Source organism: Ochotona curzoniae, unplaced genomic scaffold (assembly GCF_017591425.1).
Source record: "Ochotona curzoniae isolate NIBS_2020 unplaced genomic scaffold, NIBS_Ocur_1.0 contig_3819, whole genome shotgun sequence".
Classification (NCBI taxonomy): domain Eukaryota; kingdom Metazoa; phylum Chordata; class Mammalia; order Lagomorpha; family Ochotonidae; genus Ochotona; species Ochotona curzoniae.
Genome location: NW_024466004.1, coordinates 50,978,112 through 51,005,915, shown reverse-complemented (window position 1 = coordinate 51,005,915; position 27,804 = coordinate 50,978,112). Strand labels below are relative to the sequence as shown.

General features: G+C 38.6%; 1 protein-coding gene across 3 annotated transcripts in view; it reads right to left on the bottom strand.

The window, feature by feature from the left end:
* Positions 1-27,804, bottom strand: part of GRIK2 (glutamate ionotropic receptor kainate type subunit 2) — a 577,027-nt gene that overhangs the window by 207,734 nt on the left and 341,489 nt on the right. For all 3 annotated transcript variants that reach the window (XM_040983826.1, XM_040983827.1, XM_040983829.1), the window contains exons 8-9: positions 26,172-26,279; positions 2,806-2,919 (exon numbers count right to left, since the gene is read on the bottom strand). In XM_040983826.1, the coding sequence (XP_040839760.1) occupies positions 2,806-2,919; positions 26,172-26,279 (222 nt within the window). The remainder of the gene's footprint in view (positions 1-2,805; positions 2,920-26,171; positions 26,280-27,804) is intronic.

Genomic DNA, 27,804 nt, shown 5'->3' with positions numbered 1-27,804 from the left:
TTATTTACATGAATGCTTAGGGACTTGCGCGGTAGCCTAGTAGCAAAAGTCCTCTCCTCGCACACGCTGGGATCCCAGGAGGGCACTGGTTCATGTCTTGGTAGGCCCACTCCCCATCTAGCTCCTTGCTTGTGGCCTGGGAAAACAGTGAGTACAGCCCAAAGCCTTGGGACCTTGCACCTGGGTGGGAGACCCAGAAGAAGCTCCTTGCTCCTGGCTTTGGTTTGACTCAGTTCCAGTTGTTGTGGTCACTTGAGGAGTAAATCATTGGACAGAGGATCTTCCTCTCTGTCTCTCTTCCTCTCTCTATATCTGACTTTACAATTTAAAAGAAAAATCAAGCTTAGTGCATGTTTCACAGAAGGTCACATATTTTAGCAATATGGAGTGATTATCCGAGAAGTAGTTCCGAATCCTGACTGTAGATCAGACCAGCAGAATTTTAAAAAATGAAGATGTCAAAGACCCAAAACCTGAAAATAGTGTTCAAATGGCATGAAGTATATTTACTGTCTTAAAATCTAAGTGTAGAATTAAATACAATTCATACACAGAGATACAACATTGGTTTGTTGAGAATACATGAACATTTCTTGCTTGAATAATTAAGCAGGATTGAGAAATCATGTATGTAATCTTACTTTATACTAGAAGAACATAATAATCTACACACTTCATTTGAAGTTGCTCTATTTTCTTAAATTTACCATTTGATTAAAAGCCATTCCTTTAACTTAATTTGACAAATGTTTATTTATTGCTTGCCTCCTGAGGCAGTTATGACAAATAGGGTCTTTTTTAAACTAAAGTAAAATTTATATAAAATGTGATGATGCAGTGCACAATCTCCCTGGGTACAGCAAATTACAAGGGCAAAAACTGCAGTTCATAGAATACATGAACATTTGACAAAGGTCTGAAAGCATGTGTTATAATCTGTACAAAGGAACGCAAAGAAAAACTGATCAAATATTTGCATTCTTAATGAGTGATGTTTTGGTGATTTTGAGGAAAGAGCCATACTGCTGTGATTGCAGATGTCCTTTGCTTAGCATTCTTTATAAATAATAGTGATATAAAATAAGACACTACTGTTACTCTTCCAGGCAAAGTTCAAGAACATTTTGGGAAAGAATATACACATAAAAATTTGCATGGCATGAATTCTAAACCATACAGAGTACTGACAAATATTTTAACCTCTTAGAAATGAAGAGAAATATACCTTAGATAATAAGGCTTACACAATCAAAATAGTAGACTTATGGGTTATCTCAGTTCATTTAAAATACAGACCTCCTATTGGGAAGTAAGGACAGAAAGATGGAAAGGACAAGACTACAGAAGGCCTAAATATCACAGTTACAATTTACAGATTTTAATGGTTGCTGTGCATTTTTTTCAAAATTTGTACCATCAAGGAAATAGAGAAATGACAGAATTAGATTGGTGTGGTGGGCTTTGGGATGGTCTGTCACGGTATAAGACTGTGAATAGGAAGGTTGACTACACAGAAACTACAATAATTCCAGCAGAGATAGTGAGTCCCAGTACATATTATCAGATGGGTTGGAATGGGAATGTCATTGTCCTGTGAGAATAAAACACCTGGAAGAATGGGGCTGAGTTGGTAGATGTAAAAGTTATTTTGGAACAGAAAGAAAATTGCAAAATTAAGTTGAACAGAACCTTGTGTTTTGGATATGATATGTAGGTTGCAAGTGTGCACTGACATCCTTGCAAGAAAAGGTTTTTTAAAAGTACTTTAAAAAGAATTTAGAAAATTACTTCCATCACTGACATTTCACGTTTCTTTGCTTTGTTTCATTATCACACGTTTTTATCTCCACACTTGATCTCCACTAAGCCTAAAAGACTGAGAAGTGATAAATTTTTATCTCCACCTGTTTATTTTGACATAGTTGGTGACCTAATATTTTTACTGTTAAAACAGAAAAAGTATGTGAATTTTCCTTGGCTTGACTTGCTACAGTAAATCAAATTTAGAATTTGTGTAAATGCTAAACATTTGTAATGATTTGTTTGTATTTTTACTATGTAGAAAGACACAGGAACAGGCATTGAAAAGCTAAATTTATAGGAACAAATTACTGACCAAATAATAAGAAACCCCTTGTTTACCCTAAAATTTAATTTCCATTTGCAAATATTTTAAGTGAAGATTGCTTATAGAATCAAATAAGAATAAATAAAAGAGGAATAAAAATACTTAGATTATCAGTATTAATTTAATTCTATTCGTGGTTAAAATCTTTCTGGCTTAAGAAACCACTTGCGATTTGATTTCATCAGAAAGATTAGGAAAGTAAAAGTGCTACTCCAAGATGTATACTATGAAATTTAAAGCAAGGCTCAGATACAGTTATAACAGAAAATTCCACAAAAAAAGTACCTTGCCCCTGAAATAAATTTACAGAAATTAAAAGCAGGAGCAAAGTTTACATTTGGTTCCCCTCTTAACTGTACTTATACTGCTATATGTCCAAGTATTTTTCTAATTTTGACACCAACAATTCTTCATTAATAACAATTTGGTAAAAATGTAAATATTTTCAATAATATATGAAACATCATTATTTTAAATAATCCAAACACTTATACAATTTATTCAATGAAGATTAATGAAGTTGTGACTAAATTAGTACTGACATCTATTTCACCATAATTGCCAAATGTAAAATGCATTTCATTATGTTCAATAGTGCTCGAATTATAATGTGCTTTTACATTCACTTGCATACTTATCTACAGTTACAGTGAACTAATAGAAAACCAAATACTTACCAAGATGGTGGTAACAATCAAAGAACGATTGGATAAAGAATCTGTGATATTAGCAGGCTTTCCTTTTTGACTTTCTGTCATATTCAGGCCACTGGCAGGATCCCACGTTCCAATCTATAAAATAACACAGGGACTTCATAAATTGACCATCAGGCACCTGGAAGAAAGTACTGAAAGGGAAAGTTGGGCTGCTAACACATATTATTCGTCTCTGCTGCATTATCTGCTGTCGTTAACGTTAAGGTTGCTTGTTTTACGCATGACTCACTGCTCTGTGAAGTGTGTCCAGTGAAGTGTGACATTAAAGCACAAAATGACCCTCTGCACTTCCACAGGCAGTGTGAGAGCTTAATTTCCCACTCAAACTTTCATTCACCAAGGTAAACCACCTTTGATGATTTCTTGACAGCTGGCTAGAAACTCATGAATATGGTGTATCTTTTACTGGAACGGATCTATCTCATCTTAACATTACAGAGATAACATGCCACATTAAATGCACAAAGCTAATAGAGCAAAACCTGGGATCCAGAATAAATTAACAGAAGGGCGGAGCAGACTACTACTACATATGATCCTAGTGGTACAAATATTCTTTTATGTGCTTCTAAAAGCAAATCTTATGTGCTTCTAAAAGCATACCTTCATAATTTAAAAAATATTCTCAGAAATATTCTCACTCCAATGTTTCCTCCTGTATTTCATAAATATGGATTTTAATTTAACTAATATCTTCTAAGAGATTAGCTGTTGCTGAACAGATATTATACTCACTCAACACAGCCCATGGGGCCAAGACAAGTCCCTGGAAGACATAATATTAGTTCAAGATGCCCTGAAATAAACCAATAGATGATCCCTACAATATTGCACTATCATAAAACAATGTACACCACTAAAGGAAAACAAAACCAAAAGTACATATGAAATCAGTAGTTCTTTAATCTTGGCTTCTTAGATTTGTTTTCTATATTCTGCTAATCAAGTATCCAATTGATTTTCCTCTAAGGAAATGTTAACTATTGATTTAAAATAGAATATGTCTATTTTAATGTGTGTGTGTGTGTGTATGCCTGTTTGTCTCTCTCCCATCAATCTGCCTCTCAAATGCACAAAAAAATGAATAAATAAACATTTTTTTAAAGATTTATTTTTATTATTTTTTCATTGGAAAGGCAGATATACAGAGAGGAGAGACAGAGAGGAAGATCTTCCGTCCGATGATTCACTCCCCAAGTGAGCGCAACAGGCCGATACTATGCCGATCCGAAGCCAGGAGCCTCTTCCAGGTCTCCCACGCGGGTGCAGGGTCCCAAAGCTTTGGGCCGTCCTCGACTGCTTTCCCAGGCCACAGGCAGGGAGCTGGAAGGGAAGCAGGGCTGCCGGGATTAGAACTGGTGCCCATATGGGATCCCAGGCATGCAAGGTGAGGACCTTTAACCACTTGCGCCACCGCGCCGGGCCCAATAAACATTTTTTAAAATAAAGGAGAGACGAGAGTGGAGGATCTTGTGATGCTTGGGACGCCTGACCTGGATCCTTGGATTGGTGAAAGCGGTTCAGAACTACCCAAACCACTTGTACAGGACCCTCAGAATATGAACACATTGAGGCTCTGGGTTGATATGAGGTGGCAGTTCCTCATCCCTGGGTACTGGGATGTGTGGAAAATCATGGTTTCCCCCTTTGTCTCTCTCCTTCCCCCAGAAACAAGAAGAAATAGCAAATTTGGAAGCAATGAATACACCCAATTTTCCCTAAGCCTCTGTCCTCCCCACTCTAATCTACCATGTACTTATTATACAAAAATAAAATTTATAAAAAAAAATAAAATTAAACGAGGGAGAGAGAGATCTCCCACCCAAAGGTTCACATCCAAATATAGTCAGGGATATCAATCAGGAGCAGGGTCAGGCCAAGTGCAAGAGCCATGAACTCCATCCAGGTCTCTCTCACGGGTGACAGGGTCTCATATTTGCCCCACCATCTAATGACTCCCAGGATGCACACAGACAGGAAACTGAAATCAGAGACAGACTCACCCCGATGATAGGCAAGATCTAAAATCACCCCAGCTGCAGGAAACTGCCAAGGTTGCCTAATACCTAGGCCAGTGCTACACTGTTAGCAGAAAAGCAGCCCATAACTTGCAGGAATTCCTGACTGCTTAATGCCAAATGTGTGTTAACTATACTAATATGCCAACATAGTTGCTTATTTTTTTGCTTGTTTGTTTCTTAAGGTAAGTGAGGAAGGAAGGGAACACTGGGCCAGGATTCTCCACTCCAGCTCCCAGATGGAAAGCGGGCTGAAGAATCCCCAAGGAAGGTATGGGAGATCACCCTTGGATCTCTTTCTGCTTGGCCTATGTGGGAGGTTATAGAAACACGGCACACCCGGGGGGAACCCCCTGACAATGGTCTTGGCCAATCAAACCTCAATCTGGCCTGATCACTGGCCATACAGGAGAGAGCAGTGAGCTGCACCCTAGTTTTTTTTTTTTTTTCTCTTCTCTGTCCTTGAACAAGCTATGCCATTGTTGGACTGTTGGGAGATACCCTTCCCTTTCTTAGTTTATATAAGTTTTTAGTTGCTTTACAAAAATGGACATGCTCTATCAGACTGTCTCTGGTGGTTCTTGCTACTAAACACCATCGCCTCACCCCTCAGTGTTTTGGGGGGCCTGCTAATCAGGAAACTCCAGAGAGAAAGGAGTCTGGTGACATATTGGGTGGGAGTGGCTGAGGGCGTATTTGACAGGGAAGGAATGGTTGCTAGGGTCTTCCACAAACCAGGCCAGTGTGCCTGCAGATAGGCAAGGGAGTTGAGATGGAGTGGTCTCAGCGAGGGGTGGGGGTGGGGGGACAGAAAGCATTTCTGGAGGCTGGGGGCAAGCCCTGATGTGCTAGGCCACCGTACATATCTGTGAGTGTCAGACTAGGACTTGACCACATCAGGGTGGGCAGCAGCACCCACCAGAATGTGGGAGATCCAGATCCGTAGGGAATTTTGAGTTTTCCTGAGACTGCAGCACCCACTGTTTACTCAGAGACCTGGGGTGGCAAGAGGCCGATTCAAATCGGTGAGGCCTCTGAACTCATCTGACAGGAACCCACCTGACATTTGTGGGAGCTGGAACTTGGAGAATTCCAGGTGGGGCCAGGTTGCAGCAACTACCAGGGCAGGCAAGGGCCAGGATTGATGGCAGATCATGACAAGCAGGGCCACTTCCCCCACTGGCATGTGTGGGATTCATGACAGGGAACAGATTTGGCAGGAGAATTGGGAGAACTCTCCTATTAGTCTGCAGCTCCCTCTGGGCAGTATGGGGTGCTGGGGTTAGAGGTGAGTCAGGCCAGGCAAGGCTGTAGCATTGATCCATGTCTGTGTGGTCTGGAGACATGCCTGACTGGACTAGGCCTTAGAATCTGCTGGCATGCACAAGAGCCAGGATAGAATTTGGGCTTTATCTGGCTAAGCTATGCTGTGCTGTGCTGTGCTGCAATATCGCCAGTGACAGCTGAGCTTAGGGTGAGCCATGCCTGGCTGGGTTAGAGCTACTGAGCACACATGCAAGATCCAGAGCTAGAAACAAACCTGGCAGAGGAACTCTGGGGACACACCTGCTGGGCTGCAGCACCCACTTGTGAATGCAAGGACTGGGGCTGTGGTTAGACTAAGCTGGGCAAGCCTGCAGCAACCCACTGGCATGTGTGTGGGCTGGGTATGGAAGCAGTACAAACTGGCCGGGTTCCAGCACCTACTAGTGCTCACAAGAGCCATAATGGGGGAGAGATGGTTGGTGGGCACGCCAGGCTGGGCTAAGCTGCTGATCCTGCTGTTGCGCATGACAACAGGATGGGCATGGCCAGCCAAGCTAGTCTGCAGCACCAGCTGACAAGTGCCAGGACTGGTTCTAGGCCATGTCAGGTCGGACTACAGTATCTCCTGGCAGGCACAAGATCTAGGTCTGGGAGAATTCTTGGTAGGAGAACTGTAGCTTGGTAACACTCCTCTGATAGAATGTGCCTATCATTGGTGAGCACAAGAACCTGGGATAGACATGGAGAAGGTGGACAAACCTGTGGCACCTGTCTGCATACATGAGGGCTGAGTCTTAGAGCAGGGCAGGCTGAGCTAAGCTGCAGCACCCACGGGTGTACACTAGAGCCAAATGGAATATAGGCTGAGCTGGGCTGGACTGAAGCACATGCAAACACTGGGGCTGGGAACAGACCTCATGTTAATTATTGGGGGTTACCACAACTGCATCACAACATCCTTAGGATGTGTGAGGAGTAAGTCTGTGATAGGCTGGTTGGGGTAGGCCACAGCACCCATCAGTTCATGTGAGACATTGGCCTGAGGCAGTACTGACCAAACTGCATCCACCGACATGTATGTTGGCTGGTGCAGGTGTAAGACCAAACCTGGCCCCGAACTGGCTGTCATACATAAGAATGAAGCCTGAGGTCACCCCAGGTGAGGTTTCCTGGGGGACTCTGTGACTGTACCACTGGATTCAGACCCTGGCCACAAGGAAAATCACAGGATTTGTGGTCCAAATTGGAGTATATGCATCAGAACAGGGACATGATAGCTGGCTCAGCTAGACCAGCAAGGAATATCAACCGCCTCATCAGAGGCTAGAAAACAGAACAGGTTTGACAATTCTCCTGCCCAAGTTTACAGTATGTTCCTAGGTCTGTGGATGAACTAAAGTGGTTATTTTATTTTATTTTATTTTTTATAGTGATTACATGGTTGATCAGGGTGGGAAGGATAGAGGTTTAGGGAAAATTAAATTCATTCCCTTCAAATTTACTTCTCCTTTTTGTTGTTTCTAGGGAAAGGGAAAAGGCAAAGGGGGAAACTGCTCATGAGTTTGCCAGTACCAAGGGTTGAGGAACCACCACCTCATATCAACCCAGAGTCTCAATGTGTACATATTCCGAGGGTTCTGTCCAAGTGGTTTGGATTGATTTCACCAACTCAAGGATGATATCACAGTCCCAATATCCATCGGCTCCATTCACCAAAATTTTTGCTGCCATCATTTGTTTGAGGTAGTTATCCAGTTTGTTCTTTCTCCTTCTGCTACAGGATCAAACAAGCTGCCATATTCTCCTTTTACAACAGGGCCTGCGTCCACTGCTCCACCTTTTTTCACTAAGTAGGATGTTCTTGCAGGTGAGTCCAAGAAACCAGGCCAGGAGACCCAGCCCCACCAAATCCCCACGCCTGGGGCCCAAGAATCTGACACCCACCTAGTAGGCGGGCTCCGTGACCTGGGCCAGGAGAACCAAGCCCCACCTGATCCATTACCCATGGGGCTCACAAATCAGGCACCCATCTCACAGGCAGGCCCAAGGCCCCAAGCCAGATGACCTGAGCCCCACCTAATCCTCCATCCTTGGGACTCATGGACCTGGCCCCCGCTGAGACCAGGCTGGCATAACTCACCTCACCTCAGCATCTGCAATCTTACTAAGCAGCCTGGCCTATTTTAGTCTGCACCCTGTTCCAGCTCTTGCTGGTGAGTGCTGTAGCTTAGCCCAGCCCAGTCTGATTGCTGTTTCGGTCCTTATGTGAACTGATTGTTGTTACGGCCCAATCTGGCTCCTCCTGCCTGGTTCTCACATCTGCCAGTGGGTGTTATATGTTGGCCCAGATGGTCTGTACCCAGACCTGACCCACAGGTATTCTGGCATGTACTGTAACCTGGCATTGTCTGGGCTACTCCTTGCCTTGCTTTGCTGAAGAGAAAGCATTCCAATGAAGGAGTTTCCCAAGCTTCTCCATCAAGTCTCCACCCAGTGGCAGTTCCTGCACACACTAGAGGGTCATTGGCCCAGGCTGACTTTGTCCCCCTCCTGCCATAGCAAGAACAGTGGCCTTGTTCACACTCATTCTTATTGTTGGGTGTTGCAGCCCAGCAATATCTGATTCGCACTTAGACACAGCTTTCATGTGGTTCAGTGGAAATCAAGACATAGCCTGGGCTGTTCTACACTCAATCTGGCTCTCATGAGTACCAGCGAGGGCTGGAGTCTAACCCAATCTGTCGCTCCACAGTCCCAGTGCTTATCCATGCTGAAGCAGGCTGCAGCCATGTCCAGCCAAGCCTGCTGCCCCCAATCTTGCTCTTGTCTTTATCAGTGGAGACTGCAACCCAGCTGAGGCACCCCTTTAGCTTCCCAGCAAGCTTTGGCCCCATCCGCAGTTTTTGGGTAAGCCAGTAGAGACTGCAGTTCCACAAGGGTGAACCCACATTTCCCCCATGGATTCTTCTATCAGACCCACTTCTCAGACGCTTGTTTTCCCCTTTCCACACCAATTTGGTATCAGTCCCCTGCTTATATGCACATGTTGCAGACTTGTCAATGGGAGTCCCTCAGCTATAATTCCTAAGCACAGGTCATCTCTCTCATTATCACTTCTGTGATCTTGTCTTCCCCATGAAAATCAAAACCCCACAAACCGTAAGGTTGCAGCACTGGGCAGCCTGAGGGGCTTCGCCCAGTGCCTTTGGCTTGGCCCTTCCAGAAGGAACAATGCGGCCTGGATACAGGCACCTGCATGATTCAAAAACAAACAAACAAAAAAACATGGTCCCAGAAGCTCCAAACTAAGGTGGATTTTGTCAACCAGTAGATCTGGGGAAGATTTTCTCAATCCTGGAGCAACTAAACTAACAACTCAGAACTCTCAGAGACATTCAAGTAACACTTTCAGAACACTCTTTCCCTTATCAGGGTCTCTAAAGCATCATTAGAGGACTATCTCCCATCCCTGGGTGCAAATGGAGTTTCATAGCAAAGAACAGCCCTCAATCCTTCCTTCCCTGAAAACATAGGAGAAGAAAAAATAAAACAAAACATGTGTTCCACCCACCTTCCTCCACATCTGACCCTCCCACCTTAATCACGGCAGGCATCCCTCTCGAGTATGTAAACAATATTAAAAATAAATTTAAATGTTTGAATGAGTATATAAATATATGAATGTTTAAAGTAAGAAAAAAGAAACCTAGAGGCAAACTTAAGCATCCCATTATAGAATGTGGGCATCCCAAGTGGCACTGACTTCTGATTGCATGTCCATCTTTATGCCTACTTTAATAAAAAATAATTTAGTTAAATATTAACTTATCATTTGAACAGGATTATGTGGATTCATTGTCTCTTGATTGCTTTTCTAGTACTATTTGGATGGAGGATTTCTGGCTCAATTGCATATTGTATGAATCTATTATCTATAATTATAAATATTAGTTCTCCCCTTTTGTAAATCTCAACTTTCTTAGCATACTATTCTGAAATTTTACAAGTTTTTCAAATTTTAAAACACATTAAATTTCATACAGTCCTAGATTCTGCACTATATAATTTAAACTTTCTATTGGAGAAACTGAAAACTAGGCTTTTGTTTTGTTTTAATGAGAGTAAACAGAGACTAAGTGAAGAAAACATTTTTTCTATTCACAAAATTAATATTTACTATGTAATCTGATCAACCTTTCAGTACTACTCTTCTGACCTAAAATGAGATTTTAAAAGTCAAACCCTGAGGAACTTACAGAAATAGTTTACTTATAAGCCTCTGCATCTTGGTTTGCAGAGACACTACACTCCTGATACAAATATTAACTATATTTACTCATATACATAAAATATGGTTTAAATAGCAAACCACAAGATCACCCTAATTATTAGGATTAAATATGATGAGATTTACATATTTTGGCATAAGCAAATGTTAAATATTTAACTATATGTATGTGTTTATGTATATAGGCAAATGGAAGCATTTTTTTCCAAAAAGACATTTTAGAATTTATATATACACTAATTTTACAGCTCTATACTCTTATTTTACTCACAGGAAAGAAAGGGTGGGAAAAGAAAGAAATAGTTCCAATTTTATTACGTTTGTTGTAAATGCAATGCATTTCTCAAATTTAAGAAGAAATATTTTATGTCTCAAACATATTCACTTATGTATATTTAAATATTTTTTTAAGTTCTTGGATTATTTATGCTGTCATGTCTCCTATAAATGTTACACTCTTTAGATGAAATATCACTATCTTTTATGTTTTTTGATCATTGCTTCAGAATATAGGTAAATGTGGGTGGAGTCCATGTAATTCTGGGAAGAAGCATAGGTGGCTGGGGGAATCCATGCCAGGCCAGGCTTCCTGCTGGGATCCTAGGTCACTGTACATCACTGCCAGGTGGTGGGCAAATTCTGAGCTTGGAGGTAGCTACTAGTCGCTCAGTGATGAGATCTGGGGTCTTAAGGGTGTGGATGGAAGCAAAATTTGGCATTGGGAGAGGTTCTGATGGAAGAGCTTGGGGAACCCCTCTGTCTGAACACAGTTCCTGTGAGTGAATGCAAGAATCACAAAACAGAGCAGCCCAGACCAGGCCAGGCAATGGTACACAGCAGCATACATTTGATGCAGGCTGGGGTGAAACAGGCTTGGCCAGTTCATATCACCCGCTGGTTAATCCAAGTATCAAAATGGAGTGTGAGCCAGGCCGGGTTGGCCTATTGCACAAGCCGGTTCACATGAGGGCTAGGACTGGGAGTCAGCTGGGCTGGATTAGGCTGTAGCTCCGACTAGTGTCAGCTGGAACTGGGGCGGACCAACACTCCCACTGGAGGGTGTGAGTTGGAACTGGACAACTGTTGCGGGGGAAAGCCAGACAGGGCTGTAACACCTGTTGGTCTCATATGGGCTGAATCAGGGGCAGGCCTGATGAGAGTTAATGCGGGTTGCTCCGACTAGGCTCTGACTCCCACTGGTTTGCATGAAGACCGAGTGTGTGGTGGGTAGGATCGGGCTGGGTTGCAACACCCATTGGTTTGTGCTGGGGACAGGGTTGAGGACAGAACTGACCTAGCAATTGTAACCATCAGCATGTGCATAAGCTGAATGGAGCAACTGACCATGTCAGACCTACACTAGCAGGCTCACATAAGATCATGTCTAGGATCACCTCAAATGAAGTTCCTATGGCTGTCTCCCCAACTGAATTGCAGGACTCAAACCCCGTAATTAGGGAGAGAATTGTACGCTTCATGGTCTGACCGTGTAGTGTTATGTGTTAGAGTTGTAAGAATGGACAGCACATCCGGGTGCACAGGGAAGAGATGGCAGAACATTGGAGTCTGCAGAGGACACATGGTACCATAATAGAGGATGGAGGACAGAACATACTGATCAACTATGCCAGCCAACCACTGGCAGTGAATATCTGAGCAAACAGAGACTCTTAAGGTAGACTATGTGAACCAGTGGATTCTGGAGAGATTTCATTGTGCTTGGAGTGGCACAACTGGCAGTAATTCAGAACTGTTGAACCATCAAAACCTCTTGAGCAGGATCCTCAGAGCATGCCCCGTATCAGGGACCCTGGGATGGGGTCGGGTGGCTGTCTTCCATCCCAAGGTGCAGAAGCATTTGGAAGGCTGGGTGTGACTTCTCCCCTTATTTACCTCCTTCCCTCAGATACAGAAAGGAAAAACAAGAATGTGGAAATAACTATCTCACCCACCTTCCTGTAGCCCTTGACCCTTATCACCCTAATAGACTATGTAAAAATCATCAAAAAAAAATTTAAAAGAAAAAGAAAGAAAGAAAGAAAGAAAGAAAGAAAGAAAGAAAGAAAGAAAGAAAGAAAGAAAGAAAGAAGAAAAGAAAGAAAAAGAAAGAAAGAGAAAGAAAGAATAGATAAAGCAACTCCTCTCTGTGTAGATACAGATGGGCTTTGGAAGAACAATGCATGCATTCCTTCACTATAATACACATCACACTACATTTTAATTGAATTCTTATCTCGTTAGTTAAAACAAAAATCCTCTACGTATGGAGACTTTCACACTCACTTTTTTTTATTCCTGGATTTTCCAATATAAGAATTCCTAGCTTTACCTGTGAGAGTGCAGAATATATTATATAAAGAAAGAAATGTATTCTCCTGGTCTCCTCTATGCCATTTATAAAATTATATTTCATTTTTATTTATCTTATCTTCTTGTGTCAGACTCTACATACCTCAAGGGAAGGGAGAACACCGTCAGGCACTGAATTATAAATAATAAATGAGAGCATTTGCTAGATGAATCACTAATGGAAGCTTTCTGCCTTTTCCGTTGATTTGTTTGGTCAATATCGAACTTATTGGCATGCTTTTTTTTATTTTATATTCATATTTTTTGCTTTCATGCAGTATTTTTCAGTTTTGTTTGAGCTCTATCTATACAACATATTTAATGTGTGAGAATATCATGACACAATCATGGTATTTTTCCTGATATTTTGCTTTTACAAATAGGAATTTTTACTTTACATTTTTTTAATTATTAAAGAATTTTTATAAAACATTTTGGTGACTGTTTTCTCTTTGGTTTCTGTGCCTTTCTTTTAGAGTGTAGAACACAGAAGTTTTCAAAGTGGTTTCAAGACATTTTATTTCAGCCAAGCGTGATAGTGTAGCGGCTAAAGTCCTCACCTTGAACACACTGGGATCTCATGTGGGTGCCCATTCTAATCCTGGCAGCCCCACTTCCCATCCAGCTCCCTGCTTGTGGCCTGGGAAAGCAGTCAAGGAGACCTGGAAGAAGCGCCAGGCTCCTGGCTTCAGATTGGCTTAGCTCCACCCATTGCAGCCGCTCGGGGAGTGAACCATCAGACAGAAGATCTTCCTCTCTGTCTCCTCCTCTCTGTCTATCTGCTTTTCCAATAAAAATAAATAAATCTTTAAAATTTTTATTTCAAAAGTTTATGCTTTATCTGTGTTTTGGTGCCAGATTTTTTAACATAAACTTCATTTGCTTTGCAACTCAAATTACTAATGTATGATTAAAGAATGTTTCTGTCTCCTTTCTTGAGAAGCACCACCATTTATCTCACTTGTAATGGTGTTTTAATCAGCTCTTTTGAAAGCAAGTGTTAGCTCTGTTTTATGCAAGTGGACTCAGTGGAACAAGCTTTATTTTTCTCTAGGGCATTTGCAGTAATAATTGATATGTATCCCACAAACTTTCTCAAGTGGTATTTATTGTAAGTTGAGTCAAGCTTTTTCAGAGTTTATAAATACATCATATTGAGTGCTAAAACTATAACGGTTAGCACCACAAAATCTATCATGTTTAAACTCTTTCTTTGACATTTACTAACAAAAAATATCCATGGGAAATTGATGTAACAGGACAAACATGCAATGCAGTTTCTATAATAAAACAATGTAGAGGAAAAAAATAGTTATTATTAATTATTTTGACTTAACGTTAGGCAAATACGTTGGCCTTTTGAAAAGAATATAATGGTTCTTTTCAAGGATGTATGACAATAATAAGGAATCACAATGTACATTATGGTCCAGACAGTTGTAGCACAAGGCAAACTCTCCATCACACAGTAAGTTTAGTTTAAAAAAAAATTCTTCCTGGTAATTAGTTATCCCCAACCACATGACTCCTTACGTGTACACGCTGGGATGCATACTAGTTCCGTTTTAAAATAAGAATATTTTGATTAGTCCTGCTTCAGGGTATTGATAAATGGAAAGCATAAGGAAGGAAGTTATATTAAATGCTGATTTCAGAGGGAAAAAGTTCCTATAATAGAATGTGCACAGGATAGCTGTTTATTTCTATAATAGTTAATATGTTTATTTGATGATAGTTTACAGAGGCAGGTATCCCGAGTCAGTATGGTGCTTGAATAGTGGGCACAGAGAGGTTTTTTTCCAACATAATAATTGTCATGCTAACTGTGGGCAAGAAATTAAGGACTTTTTTCCTTACCTCATACTTTAAAAAGTTTAATATTTAAATAAAAAGTGAAAAAAATAAAATAAGTAAATAAATAACAAGTGAAGGATCTGCTTTCATTATTGTTTCATGGTACTTAACATCAAAGTTTAATAGTTGTGTACTACCACTGGGCCATGTGACAACAGAATACTGCAGCATTAGCACCAGAGCTCTAAAAGGAAAATAAGAACCACTTTATAACAATTCTTGGGCATTGTCTAACAGTTAATGCAGGACACAGCGCATTATCTAACAAATGGGTTCCCTTCTGTATAATATAGTTTGTCTACCAGGAGAATGTGAAGAACATTTCATTGATCAGTACCTGCATCTATCTATTCCTCTGTTTCTGGACTATCAGTAATAGGACAATGGGTAGGTAATCAAAAAGAGCTGATCATCCCCAATACATGTTATATTTTGGCCCATGGCAAATTGAACCCTAAACATAATTAAACACTTAAGAGATGAAATAGTTTTTTTATTTTTTAAAGTAAATGTTGATTCATGATTTAAATATTCTCAAATATCAATGTAATAACCCTCAATTAAGGACTATTTTTTTAACTGATATAAACATAGTTCAAACTTTATTTAATTTGAGACCAGTGCTTTCAATTTATGCTTGATTTGTATGGTTTAATTCAAGTTTAGTAGCTGAAAATATTTTAAAATATGTATTCATTTATTTGAAAGGCAGAGTTATAGAGAGAAAGACAGAAAAATAGACCATCCAGCCTCTGTTTTATTTCCCAAGTGAATTCAAATGCCAGGGCTAAGTGAAGCAAAAGGCAGGAACCTGGAACTACATCTGAGTCTCCCATGTGGATGGCAGGAGCTCAGGCACTGGTTCTTCCTTTTTTGATTTCCCAAAAGCATTAGAGGGCAGCTGGATTAAAAATAAAGTCAATGGGAATCAAACCTATTCTCAATTTGTATGTCTGTTGTCTGTGTTGCAACCCATACTTGACCTTCTGCACTTACAACACAACCCAGTAGATGAACATTTTAAAAAGTCAGCATTTACTATTCTCCAAAGGATCAAAAATAATACATTTTGTGTGGTCAAAGAAAGAAGCTGTCTGCCCTGCAATAAAGCAATCCTATTGATTTCTAAACCTAATGATCCACTATACATTTCTTAAATATATTTTCATCCTGAAGGTTTAAAGTTGATCAAAAAATAATAATACAAACACATAAATGTACAGAAATATCAGTACAGCTGTGAAATATGGCACTTAAATGAATTCTTCACAAGATTTGGCTAATATTTCCAAAGAAATATACCGTAAGTATATCCTACTTGAGATTGTTTTCTAAGTACCAAATAATGTATGTGTGAATGGCTGAAGGATTATTAGTCAACATCACCATTAGCAATGGTTTCCTACAGGGAGGCAAAAGAAATTTCTTTTCCTGGAAAGTTGGAGGGTCATTGTTTCCTTGGGGATCAGTGTGTATGTAGCAAAAGCCATCAAAGAAGAGAACACTGCTATGCATCAGGTGTCTGAAAAACCTATCAAAGAAATAGCTTTTATGTATCTAGGGTGGATTTTCAGATTTAGATAAATTTTGAAGAGTGTAAACTCCACTCAGACACCTTTGTCATGGCCAGTTAATGAGTAGAGGATTCCACAAGCAAGAGAAAGATCAGTAGATTCCCATTGAAATTAACACTTTTACTTAAAAACATGGAATCTACATAAATTCTTCAAAAGGCACTTTGAATTTTTCCTGATTCAATTCTGCGACACATATGTCTAGACTCAGGCACAACAGTGGTTACTCTCTGTATCTAATCCAAATGCTTTCCTTTCAGCAAGGAGTAAATAGATTACTAATTTATTTGATTTGTGCACTGCTGAGTACAATGCAAGTAGTAAACATTCAGAAAATATGGATGTTAAAAGTTAGAAGTAGCACTATTTGAAAATGGAGTATGACAAATTTGGACTTCCTAATGATCTGTAAGTATGAACCAAATAGGTTTATAAATGGCATACACAGTTATAATTTATTTTTTCTTTTTATGAAATCACTTATATGATTTATAATATTAATAAGTACTAGATACATAATATATTCCTATACTTATTACATTTTATACACTATAATAAACTATAGCTATAAATCCTTAACACTTTAGAAATTGACAAGTAGGTATTTCATAAAATATCTTTTTATAGATAGTTTGCTTTTTCAACATTTACCCTAAGGGTACACAAGTTAAGAGCTGATTTTACTAAAAATATACTGAGACCTACACAAGTTAAGAGCTGATTTTACTAAAAATATCCTGAGACCAGCACACTGAGATCTTTCAATATTTCCAAATATCTCCAGGCCTCTGAGCACAATCTCTGGTCCAGGAAATTATTGGTGTTATCCTCATATTTCTTCAAGATAACACAATATTTTGACACAAATAAAATTTAATGAAGAATTATTAGACTTTTCCATTGAGGAAATATGAAATATTATTCTCTAAGGCCTGTCTAATATAATATTCAAGACAATATCAGCAAAATAAGCACAACAGATAGCAAAATTTGATGTTAGAAGATAAATTAAGATAAATATATATATATGAATAATTTTAGTATACATGTCTACTTAGAAGTAAATATTCTCTAATACAGGAAAACTTCACCTGAACAACCACTAAAAGATAGTAGTAACATACTGATTTGTGTCTTTGGAAATTATATGAAGTACATTGTGGTCACATAGGACATCTTATATGAAAATTCAGTCACTTGTTCACATTAAGTGACTTTATTATTGCATTAAAGAAATTCTTATTAAAATGTAAGTGGTTATTTTTCCAAAAGAAGTTTCTAGATAGCACATGCTGCAATGGAATACACCATTCTCATGTAGTATGTTGAGTTTAACAATATTTTGTATAAACACTTTTTTACTTTTTCTGCTGTAAACTCAATCCTTTTAAAGTTATATTCTAAGGGTTTCTGAATATGTATGTAATATGTTATCCTATTATTTGGATGACTTTTTTCATCTAAAGCTAACCTTTGCTATACATACAGTTAAGTTTCAGAGAATTAAGAAATAATAACTCATTTCCAATGATAAATGACACCTCCATAAGATTTGTTTTAAAAAAGATTCATTTCATTACTTAGGAAATGATTTGTACATTCTGTCCTAAGTTAATGTTCTGACCCTTGCTATTTTTGCTATTGCTCTTTCTCCAAAAGTCTGCAGCAGTCCCACTAACAGACTGAACACACAAATGAAACAATGGCCAGAGAATATATGAAAACAGAGTTTTTGACTCAGAACTTTCGAAACAGCTCTTGTGAAATACAATTTGCATCTTCTGCAACAATTTGTTTGTGCAGTCAGGATTAATTTTGTAGCTGCTACGTTCCTTGTTAAGTCAGATATACCCTCTGAGCCCACCAGGCAAGATGCCCCCATTCTCATTAGGCCGTCTTGAATTCCCACATGCTAACAATCTCCAATCGCAGCAGACTGCAGAACTTTTCACTGTAAAGCTATTCCATACCTTGCCCGACTTTGGGCTACTTATGGTGTTTGCTTCTTTTACTACAGTAAGAATGATAATAAGTCTTTTCATTTGGGTATTATTTATTGCATATTACAAATTTATAAGAAGAAAACAATCAAAATTATAATCATTTTAAATGTTATTGTAACACTGAAAGAGAGTCTTAAAATGTATTATGGAGGAGACCAGATTGGCTGTTGGTATGATGTGCTTGTTCAAACCTCATTGCTCCATAATTTTGCACTCAGAAAACTCTCTCTTACAAGAATGATATCTAGCAAACTGTTCAAGATAACAATACAGAAGACTGGGCTAGAGTCCTAAATTTGTTGCCATTTAAACATTTTGCTAATGCACATCTTTGAAAGCAAAGAATGATGACACAAATATTTAGGTCCCTGCCACCCAAATTTGATGTCTGAATGGAGACCCTAGCACCTGTCTTTTGAATTCCATAGCCCTGAACGTTGCAAACACTTGGGAAATGAGCTAGTAGAAGGGGAGTTCTCTCTCTCTCTGTCTGTCTCTCTCTCCCTTTAGCAAATAAATTAACATTTTTTGAAGCCCCTTATCCTCTTAAAGCTTTGATGTACAACCTGGTTTCATTAGCTACTTCTTCTTTCTCTGTTCTCTCGAAGTATGAAAATTATATAATATATATTATAAAATATATAATTATATTATAATATATTTTATATCTATATTATAATTATAATATAACATTATATAATATATTACATATTATATTTATATAAAGTATAAAATATTGCAATAATGGAAAAAATTGTATCAGGGCCTTATACAGAATCCTATGTTAAACACTTAAGTGATTGTTCAATAGTCAATAGATATTTATTGAGGACATACTTTGTACCAGATATTTACTTAGGTCTTAGAGTATGTAACTTAGCTATGTCTTAGGATATACAATAGTGAAAAAGGAGTTGTAGTCCTGCTGCTTAACAGGACTTTTGGAAAAATAGGCCTTTTGGAAAATTTTATACATATATATGACATACAATTACCATATCTTGATAGAACCAGGAAGAAAAATTGTACACAGCACTATGAGAAGCTTAAATCTTATTCAAGACAGGGATAACTGTTTGATAAAGTATGGTTAAGACAAGATCTCCAAAGTAAACAAGAGCACTCCAGGTAAAGGGGATAAGAATGAATGTCTCAAGTTGAGAAAATGCTACGGCCAAAGTAATGAAAATTTTTGTCATGTTGGGAATAAGTAAACGCTAGTATAGCTCCAAAATAAATATATCTGAGAGCGTAAAAAGAGGTAGGCCAATCTGTACAAGTTACATTTGTCTTTTAGAAAAAATACAGCAGGAAGACAGCATAATGGCTCAATTGACTAATGTTCTGCTTATAAGCACTGGCATCTCAGCTGTGTACTAGATTGTATCCTAGACGCTCCACTTCCCATCCAGCTCCTTACTTATTGCCTGGCAAATCAGTAAAGGATGACCTGAAACCTTGGGACCCTGCATCCATGTGGGAGACTCAGAAGGGGTTCCTTGCTCCTGGCTTCACATCCAATGGCTCAATTCTAGCCATTGCAGCCATTGGTGGAGTGAACCAGCAGATAGAAGATCTTAATGTCTCTTCTTTTCTCTGTAAATCTGCTTTTCCAATATAAACAAATAAAGCTTTTTGAAAACACAATGGGAGTTTAAGAAAGTACTTAGCAGAGAGGAGGCACAAACTATTCCTATTTTAATGTATCTGTCTGCAACAGTTTGGGGAATGGATTACAGGAGAGGAACATGGAAGAGTGTGGGAACTACATTGTAATGCAATAGGTGAAACATACCTTGGCTTTTATTACATCAAGGGACATAGTGAGAGATAGATGATCCTAAATATTTATTAAAGACAGAATATTGGGCCCGGTGGCATGGCCTAGCAGCTAAAGTTCTTGCTTTGAACGCACCGGGATCCCATATGGGCATCGGTTCTAATCCCGGCAGCTCCACTTCCCATCCAGCTCCCTGCTTGTGGCCTGGGAAAGCAGTTGAGGATGGCCCAAAGCCTTGGGACCCTGCACCCGTGTGGGATACCCAGAAGAAGTTCCTGGATCCTGGCTTTGGATCGGCATAGCATTGGCCGTTGTGGTCACTTGGGGAGTGAGTCGTGGGATGGAAGATCTTCCTCTCTGTCTCTCCTCCTCCTCTCTATATCTGACTTTCCAATAAATAAGTAAATCTTTAAAAAAAAAAGACAGAATATGGTCTTTCATATGAATAGGAGAATTCAATATAGAAAACCATTGTTCTACTATTACCTTTTTTCTATTTTTCAGCATGAATGGTTAGACTCTTAAGCAAATAAATTGGCCTGTCATTACTTGAAGCAGACAAAATTTGGAATGGCATCTCCATTTCTTTCTCCTTAATCCTCACTATTTCTCTATTGATGGCATAGTCACATTCTAGACAGTTTGATTAAATGTCTAAAACTGACTTTATATGATTCTTTTTGAACCAAAGGTAATCAGCCCAGGCTCCAGCTAGTACTCAGTCAAGAGTAAAAGGCATCCATTTTGATTTCTGCATACTATCTAAATGTAAAGGATCTTTGAAGTAGATCTCAACTCTGGGATCATTTCCCTGAACATGGACCACGCCTCTCTATTCTTCAGAAACAAACTTATTTCTCTCCAGTTTGCCTGTTTTACAGTTATACATCAGAAGCATAGACTTTCTAATTAACTAAATCCTAAAGTTCACAAATCAGAAAATGATTTTAAAAGTCAACCACTTTATTGAGATGCAAACAAGATACCTTTCGTTTAAATAGAAAAAAAAAGTATCTACTTAACAGCAAATTTTCATACAGTGAAAACATGTAGAGAGACTTTCCATTTGCTGGTTCACTCCCCCAAAAGGCCCCAATAGCCAGAGCTGAGCTACTCCAAAGCTGGAAGCCAGGAGACTTCCCAGCCTCCTCTACGGGTGCAAGGGCCAGGGACTTTGACTATCTTACACCGCTTTCCCAGGACATAAGCAAAGAGATGGGTCAGAAGAGAGGCAGCTGGAACATGAGCCGCTTCTCATATGGGAAGTCAGTGCCTGCAGGCAGAGGATTAACCTGCAGTATCACCAGACCAGCCCCAAAGATACCATGTTATTACTGCCAATCCCATCTTAGAATGTGTAATTCATTTATCATTAACTAGTTTCATCTACTATAGTATAACCTTTATGAGGTAATAAAATAAATGTTTATTACAAATTTGTTAGAAGACTAAATGAATAAATGAATTGTGCTAGTCAAAAATAACCAACACGGAACAAGGAACATGTAGTGGACACAAGAAGGAATGGTAGACAAAGCTGTCTGCCCATATAAGGATGATACTTCCAGGTTCTTGTTCAAACCATAACATTCTTACTTCAAATGGTCCCTCTGAACATCACCATTCTTTTTGGATGAGGATTATGGCAGAGAGGGATTGGGTATAAGGATGAAGTTCACACACTTAACTATGATTGAATTGGAATTAGAACTTAAGCCTATGGGGTCTTCAGCTAATGGTTCTAAACTGCAAATCCTTCCAATGGATGAACTCAAAGAGTTGTTGGAAAGTGCACGTACCTCAGAAAAACAAGACTCAACGTCTTTCATAAGGGAAACACTGCTATAGGCCCATGATTATTTAAAGGAACTGTTTCTCAGAAAGATTAGGAAATTTGTGCATAAATAGTAATTGGCAGAGTGATGAGTTGAGCACAATTCTTTCTGATCCAGTCCTTAGTCTTTAAAGCTTTCTATTGATGAACAAATGAGGGCCACTTGCTGTAATAAATCAGATTCAAGTGCGCCACAATTTGCATTTCCAGGATTCCTTAACACCTGACTAAATTTTAATGCTATCATTTTCTTTTAGATGATGTCTTTAAGTACTAATTTCTAAGAACACTGAATATACTTGTAGATTAATTCTTTTAATATCTTCACCCATTCTCAATAGCTAAACTTTCTGTAGGGAAAGATTATTCACAAGTCATTTCTGGTATTAATTTATTAATTATCTAGCTAGTTTCTTTTCAATCTTTGATTTGCTACTTTGTCATCAGTATGTACCTTTTCTATTGGCTCCATTTCTCCTAAAGAGGCTTAGGCTCAAGAAGCAGGCATTTAACACAACAATTAAAGATACTCATATCCTACATCAGAGAAACATGATTCCATTCTTAAATTGAGTTCCTGACCACAGCTTCCCAGCAATGCAGACGTTAGCAATGAAAACTTTAAGTAATTGGGGTTCCCATCACCCATACATGAGACCCAGCCCTTGGTACTAGCCCAGTATTTCTTTGGCTATTGGAAACAACTGGAGAATGAATCATCATACGATAGCACTATGTTACTGTCTCTTTATCTTTCTCCTCCTTGATCTCTCTGAAATAAATAAATATTTCAAATACAGTTCCAATGCTCTGATAGTTCTAAACCAATAACATTGCTGAGAGGCCTTGACTGTAGCACAGAGGATAAAGCTGCCAATTGTGGCATTGACATTTGATATGGAAACGAGCTCATGTCCTGACTACTACATTTCTCAATAATCTTCCTGTTAATATGCCTGGGAAAGCAGTGGAGGTTGACCGAAGCGCTTGGGTCACGGTACTCACATCGGAGATCCAGAAAAAGCTCCTGGATCCCAGCTCAAGCCAGCCAACTACTGGCCACTGCAATCATTTGGGGGGAGTGAACCAGTGAATGAGAAATCTCTCTGTCTTTCCATGTTTCCATCTCTCTGTAATCCTATTTTTCAAATACATTTATTTTAAAAATTACTAAAGTGCCATTGAATGTCTTCTGCCATTGCTTACTGATACACAATTTCCACATAGAATGGTTTTAAGTTATCTTGATTTGATAGCAGGAGAGGGAAGAGACAGAGACAGTCCCCATCTAACATAGGTAGTTACAGGCAGTAGCCAAAAATGCAACCCAGGTCTTCTACTGAGGTGTCCAGTTACTTGACCCTTCTCTGATAACTCCCAGGGTCTGCATTGGCAGAAATTTGGAACATTTTAAATCTATCTCCCATTTCAATATGCATAATTTTTGTAAACACACGATGATTGAATCAATAACCTCTGATTTTTCAACACTGTTACAATATTCTGAAGCAACTCAGTCTCTGCCAATGTATAATTCCACATTGTTCAAGACCTAATTCAAAGTACTCCATGAACAGTGACTCTTAATTTAATTGCATTATTCTAGATGTATTTCACTGTGAAAATAGGCCCCCCCCAACCAGTCCATCGGATGCCTGAGGACCCCAGAACGCACACACTCTCAGTGCTAGCAGGAAGCAGACTTCCTGCATGGGACTGTGGCTGGCTCACTGGCCAAGCATGGCTGGGGACTCGTGGCCCCTTCCTATGCCTCCTTCCTCATTAGTGGCTTGTAGCCAAACATATCCCTTTCCTCAGTTAATCAGTTTGGTCTTCAGAATCCCTTCCTGAAAAACATGTTTACTGCTTCGATGCTGTTAGGTCTGGTGCTTGTTACTTCATTTCCTTGTTTGTTGCCTTTAGAGAGGCTTGGTGTGGTTGCCTAGGTGACCTACCTAGTATATAAATACGCTGTTGAGTTCAATAAAGGGTCCATTGCTTCACTTGCCTTGCATCCCCTGTGTCCCCTGAGTCCAAATTGTTCTTGGTGCAGTCATCACACCTCAGATCCCAGTTCCCCTCAGAGTGATCACCAAATGTTACCATTACCATTGCTTAGAATAGTTTTTCATTGTTATTTATTCACAAATATGTGTTAACAGTATTTGTAAGTATGTGTTACCTTGATATATATATATGTGTTACATGGTAACACATACTTACAAATACATATATATATATATAGTTACTTTATTTATTTGAAAGACAGAATTAGAGGGGATGGGAAGCCAGAGAAAGATCCTATCAGCTGGTTTGGTTCAGTCTCCAAATGACCTCCTACAGCCGGGGCTGGACCAGGCCAAAGGCAGGACTGTGAAGCTTCATCTGAGTCTCCTATATGGACAGAGACTCAAGCATTTGTGCCACATTTCATTATTTTCCCAAGCACAACAAAATGGTACTGGATCAGAATCAGATCAGCCAGGGCTCAAACCAGTAACCATACAGGATGCCAGCATTGCAGGCGTGGCTTAATCCACTGCCTCAACACGCCTGGCCTGATGTTAATAGTCCTTAAGGGTGAGGAACATATGTAATCAATTTGGCAATACAGATTTTCAGACCTGAAAACAAATGTGAAATAAACAGGAATGTTCAAGGCTATATGCCTAACACTGTTTTACTTTGCTTGCTAATATGGTAAATTACCACATTTATCTGGTATCACTCTATGTAACTCTTTGTATTACTATATTATAACATGAACGACGTTTCTGTGTTGTTTCCTATACTATGAACCCAAGACAGTGATTCAAGAGTGATGGGAGGGCCTAGCGCGGTGGTGCAGTGGTTAAGGTCCTCGCCTTGCACGCCCGGGATACCATATGGGCACAGGTTCTATCCCAGGCAGCCCCGCTTCCCTTCCAGCTCCCTGCCTGTGGCCTGTGAAAGCAGTCAAGGACGGCCCAAAGCCTTGGGACCCTGCACCCGCGCGGGAGACCCGGAAGAGGCTCCTGGCTTTGGATCGGCATAGTATCGGCCCGTTGCGCTCACTTAGGGAGTGAATCATCGGACAGAAGATCTTCCTCTCTGTCTCTCCTCTCTGTATATCCGCCTTTCCAATTAAAAAAATAATAATAATAATAATAAAATAAATCTTAAAAAAAAAGTGATGGGAAAATCACCATTATTACTTGAATCCATTGAAGTACAAGCAGTGATCAAGTTTATCATAGTAACTTGGGTGTTTCAGAAAATATGTCACCAATACGCAATGCAAAAAAAAAAAAAACTTTAAAGAATGCACTGAGCACTATCATTATTAGCCTCTTCATCTTAAAAGCAGTGAACCATAAGTGTGTGGGTTTGCACCTGTTACAAAACACTCCTGACTTTGCATGGTCTTGACAAAGGGTACAGGCTGGAACTCTTTGTGGGAACAAGTAACAACTCTTTCATCTGAGTCATCAGTTAGTCATAATGTCTTATCCATGTCTCCGTGACATTATCAAAAATGTGCTTTGCTCTTTCCCCTGGAACATTCAAATCAGTATCCAAATATGGTGTGATCTGTCAGACCAAATTAACCCATATCCAGTTGAATTTTCTTCCTCAGTTTTCATTTGCAAACAATTACATTTCCCTGTTCAACTCTGCATGAAGTACAAGATCACTTAATGTATGGCACTATTATCTCAGTCAAACACAATTTTGTTTTCTTATTTATTTTTAAATGTTTGTTTCAATTCTAGTTATCATTATCCATCAAAAATCTAAATATGTGCATTATAAACATAAGCAAACTTACATAAAAGTATTCTCAAAAGCAAGTCTTGTCTTTTCGTTAACTCATTTTGTACAAACTGAATTAAGTGAGGCAGCCTCACTGTGGTGTGTTGCATGGGATCATACCTAATTTACTTTGTTAGGACTGAGCAGGCAAACGTGCTTGTATGTATGACACTTGTACATGGCCCGTACCAAGTTAAAAAAATCTAAGCAAGCAGAAGCATTATAAGCTGCATACACAAAGACATATAATAAATGAAATATTTGCTAATTACTATATTACATCTTAATATCACTGAGCTTTTATGCGTTTTAAAGTATCCAAAGCCAAGTATTTAGATCATATGCACTTTAGTGAAAGGTGATGAGAAAAAAAAATACTTCAAGGGTCTTAAGACATCATGTGTTTTGGAATTCTTATTGTTGATATGTTCAATATAATACACTGAGAATTTTTTTTAGGTACTGCCATTAAATATCAATGAAAAGTGACTGTAATTAGCAATATTTCTTCATTTGTTAAAATACGCTTCGTTTAAAAATTACAATAAATAATTTAAAGCTTTAAATACCTTTTCTAGGCCTTCTTCCTTCAGACTGATCACATCCAAATCAAAATCTGTTCGTAAGCCATTAGTTTTGTTAAAAGTTATTCTGCCTGTGAGGCCTTCCCAGTGAGCCTATGGGACAAGAGGGGACAAGTTTATTAATAAATAAATGCTCCTCCATAAAAAAAAAAATAGCCCACAACTTTTCATAAATTTGCATTGCCGTAGATTTTAAACACATTTTCCTCTTCTAAAATGTGAAGAATGTTTTAAATAAAATAGCCAAATTTCAATGTAGAGTTTATTGACAAATTTTCCATTTATATAATACATTTTTCCAGATATGATTTTTCCATTAAACATCTAATCATTATGTTTTATGTTATGAACTTTGTTAGGCAAAATAAGAATTTAGTCATTTATGATGGTATGTTAGATAATGAATATCTCACCAGGGATCACAGAAAGGATTATATTGGAAAATACCATGCCTAAATTCATAATAGTATGACATTAAAGTTAGTTTTTATAATGAAGGAAACTGAATACAGGATAACCAAGGTTAATCTTTCTCAATTACATATTTTCCCCTCTGAATAATTAGCTTAATTCTTTACCTTCCCCTAAGTAAGACTTGGAAAATGTATTTTAATTACATGATATCAAGTTCCATTGCCTACAGAAAAACCTGTCCATATTAGAGGAGGCGGGACATAATAATCAAGCCTCATTATACGTTTAGGATTCACAGACAAGCAAATATGTGGACCATTTTGTTTACAATGTTACACATACGTACAATTTGAAATAATACATATTCAAAATTATATGTTTGAAATAACAAAAAAAAATACTGAAGCCCTACAGGAGGAATAAAAATTCACTAATAATTACAACGGAATATTATTGCTACTAATTTTCTTGGATTTAATGTGTTTCTTAGTTGTAGGATTTCCAAAATATTTTTAGACTAATGCATTATCAATGAAATAGAAAAAAAGTATATTTATAAATCAACATGAACATTGCAATATAGCCTCATTAATGGTAAATACGGATTTACTAAGAAAGAGGATAATTATTTTTTACCCGACTTTTGACAATGAAAGTACATTTGGTGAACAATAATATGTGACATCATGAAACTCAACAAAGTGATCAATAAACAGGAGTGGAAGATACAGAATACAAAATATTAAAATTTCTCTATGATAGACATAGTATGAATAAAATGCATGACAGGAAATAATATAACTAATAAAATTATATCACAAATTCGATTTTGAAATTCCTGGCAACCAAGATAAAGAAAAAAATATGGAAACACAGTGAACAAAGTCCATTGCTTAAATCCTGTCAGCTGCTCAGAGAAACAATGTTTCCTGGCACTGAGATCAAACAGACATTTCTCCTGTTGTTCCTCAAAAACGAAACACTGAACTGTGAATTTGCTGAGCTACATGACAATGGGGAATGTCGTTCAGCTACTGCTTTTAAAGCTGCTGTTACAGCAAAGATTAAAGCCCAATAAACTTTTACTCATTAAGGTATCCTGTGTTTACACTTTCCTTCCATTATAAGGATAATAGAAGGAAAACACACATACATTTACACATTTGCAAGGTGTACAAACACATATATATGTATATATGATCTT